The sequence below is a fragment of the Lampris incognitus genome, chromosome 14 (genome assembly GCF_029633865.1).
Source record: "Lampris incognitus isolate fLamInc1 chromosome 14, fLamInc1.hap2, whole genome shotgun sequence".
Lineage (NCBI taxonomy): Eukaryota > Metazoa > Chordata > Actinopteri > Lampriformes > Lampridae > Lampris > Lampris incognitus.
In genome coordinates this window covers 43416299-43428422 of record NC_079224.1, presented here as the reverse complement: position 1 = coordinate 43428422, position 12124 = coordinate 43416299, and the positions used below count along the sequence as shown (strand labels likewise).

Below are 12124 nucleotides of genomic sequence, written 5' to 3'. Positions count from 1 at the left end.
AAACAGTTTTTTTAAACAAATAACAATACAAACAACAATACTGTAGAATAACAGAATCCTTAACAATGAATGCCTTTAATTAAACCGTAAGACACGTGTTGCAGCACTATGCCATCCATCTCAGCTGAGAACGGAGAAATGTCTGGCTTGAGTCCTTCCCGGGTCATGCCCCACCCATACATCTCCCCCGGCCCAAGCTCCAAATATTCCATGTTGATTCCTACCAAAGCTTCGGAACCCAAAAAATGGTATTCGGGACAGCTCTAGAGATGATCAGGCAAAAATGTGTCTTAATGTTTTGATTTATCGGTCCAAGTAAACATCATGGTCAAATTTTCTGGGCTCATTGTATCTGGTTATGTGAGAGGTCACGAGATAGCAAATTGGAGGCTGCTTGTACAACACAAACACAAACTTGCCCACCAGTTAGCTGTTTGGCAGCATAGCCAATAGGAACATTCCTGTTATGGTGTTCTTGAGTTATGCAAAAGTGGGGGAAGGGGCTTACAAAGACAGGTTCAAGAAAATAATCCAAAAAGTTTGCTTGAGGGCTTTCACTGGCAGTGATGATTGCAAGAAAGGATAGGAAGTAATAGAAGAGCATGAAAGGATTTTTTTCAGTTCCAAGTATTCTAAAACAGTCGTGTGTTGGTTTTTTGTTTTTTTTTTCACAGGAATCCGCTAAGGTTTCAGATCTCAACCCCAATGCGAAAGCATGGGCCAACCACATGTTTAGCCTGGACCCCACCGGAACCACCGACACCACACCTGCTGTCCTCCAACCATGGAAGGAAGGCTGCGACAGCTTGGCCGACCCCGGCCCTGAAGGTCAGCAAATAACAGACCTAACTTTGTCTCAGTTGTACACAGTGGCTGTTAACCAAATTTTTGCCTGCAGCTTTTCAATTAAACCAACAAAATAGTTTCTTTTTATCTTTGATAAGAACCTTTTAGATGTTATCTGATTATTTGTCAAAGCAGCTCATTGACAAACTTGATAACCACAAGCATTTACCAACTTTCTTTTCTGTTGGCTGTTGTGCATTTCTCACTGTGCAACCAAGTCAATTGAAACTGAAAGAGAATACGTTTTGAAACTCCCCATTTTGATACCCGTAATGCTGGTAAATGCTTTTCACGTTCATCAAATTCCACATGTTCCTTCATAGCAACTGCTCAGTACAACCACAAGCTTAACTGTTGGTTAATAAGCAGCCGTACCAGAGTTATTTAGCATTTCAGTGCCTCGCTCTAAGACACCATGGAACTAATTCTAATAGGACGGGATGTTGTATCTTATTTGCTTCCCCCTGTTTGTGTTTTTTTTTTTCAGCCCATCTATGAATTCATACCAGTGACATTTTTGTCTCGGGAGCACCTCTGTAATCTAGAGGGTGCTGTCCCGACTGGTCCGCTCCCACGTCACACCATGACTCTTCTTAAATCATTCATATTCTATTTAGTATGAGCTATGAATATTCCATCCACAGCTGCTGCTTCTGCTACACAAATGAGTATAATCACTCATTTTAATGTTCTTACGTCTCGGCCAAGTACAGCCGTCACAGGCAGCGAAGCTGTGACGGGGGACAGGAGATTATTGATTAGCTCACGTTTGACTTGGATTGACGTCTTGACCCAGTCCATCTCGTTAGTCTACGAGGTTATTTGTGGAAACGTATGCAAGACCAGTGATTCAATACAGTACAGGCTCTCATTATAGTCCTTTTTAATACTGCCACCTCCTCTCTTTCATATCCTGTTGAGGTCATAGAGCTAAATAAACTTGTTAAGTGCTGGGGGATATGGAAAATAGCATGATGACTAGGGGTGTCACGATTATGATTCTAAATTGATCAGAATGAGGAGGATTGGCGATTCTCCCAGTATTTTTTTTCTCTACACCCTTGTCTACTTGTGCGCATCCAAAGAAAAAAGGAAGAAAGGGGAAAAAAAACATCACTTGAAAGATGACACAGCGTAGCTTACCGGTCGCCTTCAGCTGCATTTTTTGAGACACCGTGGCCGCTGTCGGAGTCAAAGATGACAGAGAAACAACATAACTGGGAAAATTTCCTGCTTTCCTCAAGTCACCGCTGTGGGAAAAATTTACCTTCCCCGTAAGTTATGTACACAGCCCGGGAGGTGATATGGATGTAATATTTGTATAAACTAACGTCATACAGATTGTAGTTGATATGCCTGTAGAACAATAGTGTGATGATGATGATGATGAAGATTGTTTGCGGGAAAATGCATAATTGTGGCCTGAATTACGAAGAGGTAAAGCTATATACGCTCATTTAAGATAAACAGGGGACACGCTTGGGGGTAAACAGTTTGTTGAATAACACTTCGTCGTGGCTACAACAAAACGAACGGGTCCACAAAAGGTCCTCACTCTGCTACTAGATTCTGATGGGTCAGCGGTGCGTGATGAGACGAGACGGCGCAGGATGGCATGATTTGGGTTGAACAGACAGTCAGTGCGGGACCAGGTAGACTGTATTTGCGTGCTGTTCTAATAGAGACAGCTCCAAGTGATTATGCCAAAATAAAAACATCCAGTACGCTCGACAGCTTTCTTAGTTTATTTGACACGGACATGCTGACGCACGGCAGGAACTGTACTGTGACCGAGGCGCAAAGCATCCATTAATGTCTATGAATGAACTAAAAGCTTTCGTTGGAATTATGTACGCTCGTGGAATATATGGTGGCAGAAACCTGAATATTAAGAGCTTCTGGTTGGAGTGTCTTGATGCATGCTCAATAATCCAGGTAAGAAAATCAGACAAGGTTGAATCAGTTCATCTGGATACAACGTTTATTGACAGATGCGTTTCATCACTCACCCAAGGGACATCTTCAGACTAAAGATGTCCCTTAGTTGACAAATATCAAAATCCCAATGCCCCAGTGCAGTGACAGGGACACTGTGCTGTAGAAGATGCCGTCCTTCGGATGAGATGTTAAACCGAGGTCCTGACTCACTGTGGCTTAAGGATCCCATGGCACTTATCACAAAGAGTAGGGGTTTCCCCGGTGTTCTGGGGAAATTCCCAACCTGGCTGTCTCCATCTGGCCACCTAATCATCCCCCCATGTAATTGGCTCAATGATTCCTCCCTCTCCACCTCAAGCTGATGTGTGGTGAGCGTTCTGGCACAAAATGGCTGCCGTGCATTACCCAGGTGGGTGCTGCACATTGGTGGTGGTTGAAGTGAGTTACCCCCTTCAATGTGAAGTGCTTTGGGTGTCTAGAAAAGCATTATTATTATTATTATTATTAATTAAATTACCAACATATGTCAGGCAGCACACATATTTCTGTTTAAATCAAGCTCTTAATGTGTAAATGTAAATGACTTTAGACTTCCTCTGAGACACATGGTTCTAGATAACCTAGTTTACCATCCACTCTGCCTCAGCTTTCAACTTCTCTCATAAGTTTACCACCAGCGCACGTTGTCACGTTTGTTTTTTTTGTTTGTTTTTTTTTAGCAAGCGCGCCCGCTCTGCTAGAATATAAAAATATAATGTAATGCACACTGACTGATTTAAAAAAAAAAAAAAAGATGGCTCGACTTGAAGAATTTCAAGTTGACTGAGGGGTTACCAACAGATGATTTGACTCATCGACTTTCAGGGGGCAGCTCGAATCAAATCCTTCCATAAAACAAGCGGGTTAGTCAGCAGAATAAACTTTCAAAATGAAAACAAACAAGTCATTAAGAAATGCCCCCCTACTCACTATAATTTATAATGCCGAGCCATTTGAATAGAAATTTCAGCCACTCTGGGGGGCTGCAAATATCTGCCCTCCCAGCAAGTATCTGCCCTGCCAACATGTCCCAGAGAAAAGGTTCTTTATTAATCACCGGTGGAAATTTTTCCTCTGTGTTCAACTTATCCTTCACTTTTCCCCAGAAACACACACAGACCTGCATTACTGCCATAGGAGACTATTTACAGGGATGAGTGTCCTGCTCAAGGGCAGAACGGCAGGACCCGGCATCAGATCTTGACTCTTGTTACTGGCTCACATCTTGGCAGATTGTTAGGCTGTCTGGTTCTTCGTTCAAATTGGTGACCTTCTGGTTGGTGTTCTGGTGAATGGAGAACACTTAATCCCCTCCAGCTCCAGTGTTGTTGTTCTGTGTTTTGACCTCTGACACTCCAGTGTTTCCCCCTATACTTGTTCTGCATCGACGGTGTGCTGCTGCAGAATGAATATATAAGGGATATCTAAGGGAAATACCAGCACTGCTGCTAAAATTTCACACGATCATTAATATCAATGGGTTGCTAATGATTTTCAATTGCAGAATGTGCGAGCACAATAACACCCTACGTCAGGGATAGGCAATATGGTCCAGAAAGGTCCAGTGTGGGTGCAGGTCTTTGTTCCAACCAAGCAGTTACACACCTGATTCTATTAGTCGACCAATAGTCTTTGCTAAGGACCTTGATTTGTAGACTCAGGTGTGTAACTTCCTGGTTGGAACAAAGACCTGCACCCATACCAGACTCTTCTGGACCACGTTGCCTATCCCTGCCCTATATTATCGTGGAATTGTTTTGAGTCGTCGACTAGTGCATCAAATCCTCCCTCTCCTTATTCTTCAAAGGACATCAGCATGAGAGGTACCGTTTGTTATAAGAGTAGTGCAGCTCCTTTAAGGAATAGGGCAGTGCATAATAAGTGTGCATAGTGAGTGTGAGAGAGTGAGCAGCAGAAAAGTGACGGTGAATGCGAGCAGAGGAGAGGAAACGGTTAGCAGTAAGTTATCAATCTGGCAGTAAATGTACAGTATAGGCTACAGTGTGTCAGTTACTAAATGCTGCAGCTTCTAAAGACAAGAAAAGTTTCGTCTGTTGTTTCCCCAACTGCTGGAAGAGTGAAGGAGGTCAGCCCTAGCAAACATCTCCCCTGTGCTTCTGACTGTGGCCTGGAAGCTGAGCAGGGAAGACTAACAGTATGTTTATGGCTGCTATGTAACATTAGCTAAATTTATAGGAAGTAACATTAATTATTTGACTTAGCTGCATGTCATTACTACCTAGGTGTCCAGTTTTCCCTACCATTATAAGGCTCAGGCGCAGCACTCAAGTCATTTTGGGCACCACCTAAGCTGAATGAGTGTAAAATTAATGTGGCGGACATCAAAACTAATTAGATGGCTTTTCCCAGATGTAATGGTTGTAGTTGCTCCCCAGTGGACTTGTTGAGCAGGTCAGGTGAATCGGCTGTACTAAATTGTCCCTGGGGTGTGTGTGTGTGTGTGTGTGTGTGTGTGTGAGATGACCTGGCGGCCTGTCCAGGGTGTCTCCCCGCCTGCCACCCAGTGACTGCTGGGATAGGCTCCAGCGACCCTGAGAGCAGGATAAGCGGTTTGGATAGTGGATGGATGGTCTAAGCTTCTTAGATGTTGTTTATTTATTATCTGCTGTAGCTTTTTCAACTTTTTGCACACAAATATGGTAATAACAATAATGGTCCAAAATGATGTGAAATTGCACATTTTTTATTGAAAAATATAAATTTCCTTTTGGAGGACCCCAAACCTCCTGCCAAATTCATTCACCTAAGTCTTCTTAAAATTTAGGGAAAATGCTTAAAAAAAATTCCGACATGCATGAAATGGGCCGGCGTCGCGTGTTCGTGGTTATTCACATCACTACCAGCAATGTTGTATGAATCCAGTTTTCTGTTGCCGGCAAACGCTGGCTATATTCTGTCTCACTATAAGGAACATGGACATGTTGGTATCTGCTAATACTCGTACTCCTAGCTGGGCAGGGGCAAATTGAACCAGATACTGGGCAATAGATCGTCCAATCACAAATCTGGGACAATGCATAAATTGCAATTTTTTAAAATTTCTTTACTTATTTGTTTGTTTGTGTCTGTGTGTGCGTGTATTTTCCTTCTCCTGGTAGAAGAAAAAAGGGGTGGTTTGTCGACAAATTCGAACGCCAGAGAAGGGGAGATAGGTACGCCTGGCGGAGATCTGCGTTCTACTGAGTGCACTCCTGTAGTTGTTACTGCAAAAGCACCTGTTAGTTGATTGTGAAGCTTCCACCTGAAATTTACACAGAAAGTGAAACGTTTGTAATTCTCTAACCAAATAGACAGGTGTGCACTGTTGAAAATTGTGAACGGATGAACTGTTAGTTAGCCTACAGTTTATTGGATGGATACGGTGCAGAACATTTTGAAATGGATGCCATCGTCATTTTTAAATATCCTTAGTTACTGGATTACTCTTATATCACCCAATCCTTTGGACTGCTTTGGAAAGGTTGCTAAACAAAATGAGAATCCTCCTACACGGATGAATACTGAAATAAATAACACTTTTGCATCATTTAATTATATATTTTTGCACATGAACCTCTGCATAATCCAGTCACTGTTTCATTATCACTTGAAAAGATGTTTCTTCTCCTGTGTGTTTGGCCCCAGGTTATGAAGCCAGTGAAGACAAAGCATACAAGGAGCCTCTACTAGCCAACCCCGATGAGCCTCCGCCCGTCCCGCTGATGCTGGCAGAGCCGGCCCCAATGGCCTCTGTCACCCTGCAGTGCTCTGACCCAGCCTACACGGAGTACCCTGAGCCTGGGCAGGACATGGCACACACAGGTGGGGGTTGGCTGTTTTTTCTTTTGTGGCAGGATGGGTGTGTAGGGACGGGGTTTAATCAACAGACTACTGACCTGAAAATGAGTCCACAGCCAGTGTTAAGATTGACCCGGGTAAGTGAAACTTGCCACCCTAATCGAGATCAAAGTTGTGAGCTAGCTCAGAGTCTGTAGCATTCATTGTAAATGTCGAGTGCTTTGTCAGCATTAGGGATGTTCATAATTAACTGTTTAACCGTTAACTGATGTAAGAATTTTGACTGATTACTACTATCAGTTAAATGGTTAAAAGTTTATATATTTAAATAAACGTTATTAAGAAAAGTTGGCTGCATAGTAAAAGAAAAATAGGCTATGCATATCAATCAACTCATGAGGGCATGTCGGCACATGCAACCAACCAACCACACGTGCCTACAATCATATTTCGCTCTGACCGAGCAAAATGAAGTAAGCAAAAAGAAGTACTGTGTGGGACCATTTCGACCAAAAGGATGATGAGGTTATTTGTAAAATATGCAATACAGTACTGAAATAGAGCAACACAACAAGCACAATGCAATACCACTTGCGAAGCAAACATCCACAAGCATCGGGTGATGGAGGACAACAAACTTTAGCCTCCATGCTAGCATGGAGAAGATGTGATGCACGGTGGTCTGAGGAGATAACGCAGGGAATCCGTTCAGTGGTGGAGAAAGACATTTTGCCCATCAGCGTGGTCTGTGGCGAGGGTTTTCAAGTGCTACTGGGCTATATCGGGCCTAAAACCAAATCCTATCAAGACTGACTATTACTCATCGAACTGAAGCCCGTTTTGTAGAGGAAAAACAAGACCTTAAAACACAACTTGCTAGCACTAAGTTTGTGGCTCTTACGACCAACTGGTGGACGGCACTTACAACAGAGAGCTGCGAGACAGTTACATGCCACTGTATCGATGAGGACCGGCAGATTAAATCGGCTGTCGTATTAACACAGTATGCCAGGCAGACACACGGCTAACAACCTCACAGCTAAACTAACTGATGCGGTGAGGACTTGGGGACTTACTGGGCAAGTGTCTGCATGTGTCCACAACAATGCACGAAACATCGTTGCTGCCAACTCTCCCGGACGGCTGAACTGGGACTCAGTTGCCTGTTTTGTGCATGTACCGCAGCTGGCGGTAAATGAAGGATTTAACATGTATGTGCATTGGATTATCATTGCAGCCGAGCGGCTTGTCAGGCACTTCAACCACAGCACCCCTGCATGCAAGGCACCGGAGGCCGAACAAATAAAACTTCCGAAATGCCAGCTCATCCAGTCATGCAAAGCTAGATGGAATTCGGTGTGCGACATGTTCACAAGACTTCTTGAACAGCGGTGGGCAGTTACAGCTGATCTGACCGACACAACAGGAACAAAACTGCAACTACAGGTTTTCATTTTGTTAGTCTGTTGGCTGTTTTTGATAATAAATTAGCCAGAAGATTCAATGTGTGTTTTCGTTTTGTTAAAACGAAAAGGGACAGTGAATGGTTAATGATCGGTTAATGAGCGTCGGTTATCGGTCAGGAAAAAAATTCAAGCTGAGCATCCCTAGTCAGCACATGTCATATTGTTCACCATTTAACCCAGAATGCAAACGGGTCAGGACCGAATACCAAGCTCTGTGTGACATGGCTCCTACATGTGATTGGATTGGGGGGAGAGGGGGTTATGGAGTAATATCACATAATACCCCCCCTCCTAAGTGATGGACTGTTGTATCAACGTAATCCATCCATCCATTATCCAAACCGCTTATCTTACTCAGGGTCACAGGGATGCTGTAACCTATCCCAGCAGTCACTGGGCAGCAGGCGGGTAGACTTCCTCAACAGGCTGCCAGTCCATCACAGGGCCGACACACACGCACACACACACACTCACACCTTGGGACAATTTAGTATGGCCGATTCACCTGAGCTACATGTCTTTGGACTGTGGGAGGAAACCGGAGCATCCAGAGGAAACCCTCGCAGACACGGGGAGAACATGCAAACTCCAAACAGAGGATGACTCGGGATGACCCCTGAAGTTGGAGTATCCCGGGGCTCGAACCCATGATCTTCTTGCTGTGAGGTGACCACGCTAACCACTGCGCCACCGTGCTGCCCATCAACACAATTTTCTTTCATTTATTAGTTTCACTTGTATTTATTTATTCTTTTTTTTTTAGTTTACAAGAGGGTGGGATACAAACTTATCTGTCCACTCAGCACATTGCCTAATGGGTTCTAAAACGCAACAGCCACGTTACACTTTAAATCAGTGGTCCCCACCCTTATTTGCACTGCGGACCAGTTTAATATTCACAATATTCTGGCGGGGCGGGGGTGGGTTAATAACGGCAGGAATATAGGTTAGGCTTATAAGTCAGTAGTATCATAACATTTAAAGTAACGTTTGGATATTAACCACACAGCGCATGTTTTCCTCTCATAACATACATGTAACAACATTGCAACTCACCAATATCCCTGAGTCAGTAAGAGCCCTGGGCTTGTTTCCCTGCAGCAAGACGGTCCAGTCGAGTAGTGATGGGAGACAGCCACACCCGAAGGGTGTTTCTTATGTCCAGTCTATTCCACAATTTTGTTTTTGTTGCAGAAAACCCCGCTTCACAGAGATATGATGTTGGAAATGGAATCAAAGTTTTCAGTGCTTTCATGGCCATCTCAGGGTATTCAGCCTTGACTTTGATTCAGAATGTCGGCAGAGATGTTACGTCAAACATACTTCTCAGCCCACTGTCATTTGCAAGCTCGAGGAGTTGATCTTCTTCCCGCGCTGACATGGATGATTCGCCGGGGACATTCACAAATGGGTCACGGATTCATTCCTTTACATTTCTTGGGTCATCTGTGGTTGGGAAGTAACACTCAAATTCTGTCGACAGCGAAGCCAGGTGATCCCGCACCAGCTGGGAGAAGGACGGTGCAGCCTCAGTCTCCCCCAAAGTCCCAGCTAATGTTTTGAACATGTCAATATATGCCCCTGTCCACTCGCCGTCCCCACAGTTCCAGTTTGGTTTTGAATGTAGACACTATCTGCCAACTTGAAGATAGTTGTCATTCTCCCCAGAAGTGACAAATTGAGTTCATTGAGGAGGAGGAAGGTGTCACACAGATAAGCGAGTTTTGTTACCCACTCCTCGTCACTGAAGTGTGCTGCCAGTGTTGACTTTTTTTTCCGGAAGGAAATCTCCGTAGCGGCTCTCTTAACTCAAAAACCCCGGCCAGGGATCTCCCCCTTGATAACCAACTGACTTCAGTGTGTAAGAGAAGGCGTCTGTGCTCTGTGTCTTATCTCCTCACAAAGCTGCTCAAACAGACATGAGTTTAGGGCGCGTGCTTTGATGTGATTGATAATTTTAATATTGTCACTCGTTCAGATCGTTCAGATCAGGTGACATTTTTCGGCTTGCCAGCATTTCTCTGTATCACACAGTGTGTAGACTGGCATTCAGGAGCAACCTCTTTGACTCAGGTAGTGAAACCAGACAGCCATCCGGTCATGGCTGCGGCTCAATCTGTGCATATTCCAACACAGAATGACCAGTCCAGTTTGTCTGACATGTAGTCATCCAAAGACTTGAACAGTTCTACCCCAGTTGTCTTGGGTTGGCAGTGACAGAGCACACAACATATCCTCATGCACATCGTCTTGAAATATATATCACACATAAACCCAGCAGTATTGCCTTGTTGTTGACATCGGTAGACTCGTCGACCTGGATAGCATACCACAGTGACTCATTAAGTCACTCCAACAACTGTGCTTTTATGTCCTCCGCTATTTCATCAATTCTCCTTGAAACTGTGGTAGCTGAAAGAGGAACCTTTGCCACCTTGTTAGCTGCAGCTTCCCCCAGTAGTTCACGGCGCATGTCCTTGGCAGCAGGCCTTCGCTGATAGTGAAAGGGTTCTTAGCCTTAGCAATACGACTAGCCACTAAGTACGACGCTCTCAGAGCAGCAGCATTTGTAGAGGTGGTGGCTCTCAGCATTTGCTTCTGTCCTGTTTGCTCACATTGTTTTCACTCAAAGAACTCCACGGGTTTGTCTTTAAGTACAGGGTGCTTGGACTCAAGGTGCCGACGCAGTTTTGAGGGCTTCATTGCTTCATTAGACAGCTTGTCTCCATCACACACAGGGGGCTCAGAGCATGCGAGTCACTGGTCGCAATAAAGCCGTATTTTAGGTACGACTCGTCGTATTTCCTTTTGGAGGAAGCTTTCTTTCTTTCTTTCTTTTTTGTGCTGTCCCAGCCTCTACTGTCTCTGCATTATCATTGCCATTAGACCTTTTATCTCTCCTACCTCTTCCGAAGAAACTCTCAAGCAACGTTTGTTTTTTACCGGTACTCATGGTAGCTAACTAGCTGCTAGTAGTGAGTTGACTGAGTGCGTCTCTGTGTTATGAAGTTACTTACCATTGGTCTGCCGAATGCCACGTGAATGAGTGATAAAATTACATCGTTATACACACTTAAGTATCCATTTCAAATTAAAAGCCCTCTAGCATTATGGCTGGACTGGGCTTTTATTTGAATATTGTATATCATATTGTTTCCTTGCAGCCCGGTAGTGAATGTTTTGCGGCCCGGTGCCGGTCCATGGCCCGGTGGTTGGGGACCCCTGCTTAAAATGGTTAAATGTAGTCCTCAAAGTGAAGACACTACTTTGACTATTGCTCATTATCTGCTAATGTAATGTAGCAAGATAGGAAGTGGTCTGAATTTTAAAGCTCACTGCAGTTTATTTTCCTCTGGCTCTCACTTCAAATTAAAGGGGAAAATGTCAAGTTGAAGAACTTCAGTTTTTTTTTAGTTTTTTTTTTTTTAGTTTATATTTTTCTATTGAGTGATGGCTGCAATATTCCCTCTTTGTTTGGCCTTGTAAATCTCTTGAGGTTAAATTGGTTCACGTTTAGAGCTGAACGCTGTCTGAAGTGGCATAATTCATGTGGTTGTGTTGAGTAATGTTTTAAGAGCTATTTGGCATTTGGAATGAGCAATTTTTTTATTGTGGTATTAAACTTTCATTGATTAGAACTAAACACTTTCAGTGACAGGACTTTAATCTGTAGTTAAAGAAATGATTGCAAAACTTAGCTGCAGGGAGGTGTAGTAGTCAAAGGAAGATTACCATGTAACTGGAATAATACAGACTTGATCCCATATCAATATACATCCTGCAGAAGTGTATTTGGGCAACCTTTACCTCTTCGGAGGGCAAGATTCTGTTCAGCCACTGCTCTGTTCTGACTCTGTGGAGGTGAGAATGTTGAGCAATAGACCTGACAGCCATGTACGTGTCAGCTGACCAGAGAAGAACATTGTACATGGAAACATCCTGCACCTGAGATCTGACTCGATACCCAAACAGCCAACATGAGCTGAAATCAACCCGAAGCCTTTTAGCTGAGTAGATAAGATGGTGGTGTCCTGTTG

The 12124-nt window shown here is 43.8% G+C and overlaps 1 protein-coding gene across 1 annotated transcript in view; it reads left to right on the top strand.

Annotated features, from left to right (window-relative positions):
• Positions 1 to 12124, top strand: part of larp4b (La ribonucleoprotein 4B) — a 65207-nt gene that overhangs the window by 27785 nt on the left and 25298 nt on the right. Inside the window, exons 3-4 of the mRNA XM_056293461.1 lie at positions 675 to 828; positions 6469 to 6645. Coding sequence (XP_056149436.1) covers positions 675 to 828; positions 6469 to 6645 — 331 coding nt within the window. The remainder of the gene's footprint in view (positions 1 to 674; positions 829 to 6468; positions 6646 to 12124) is intronic.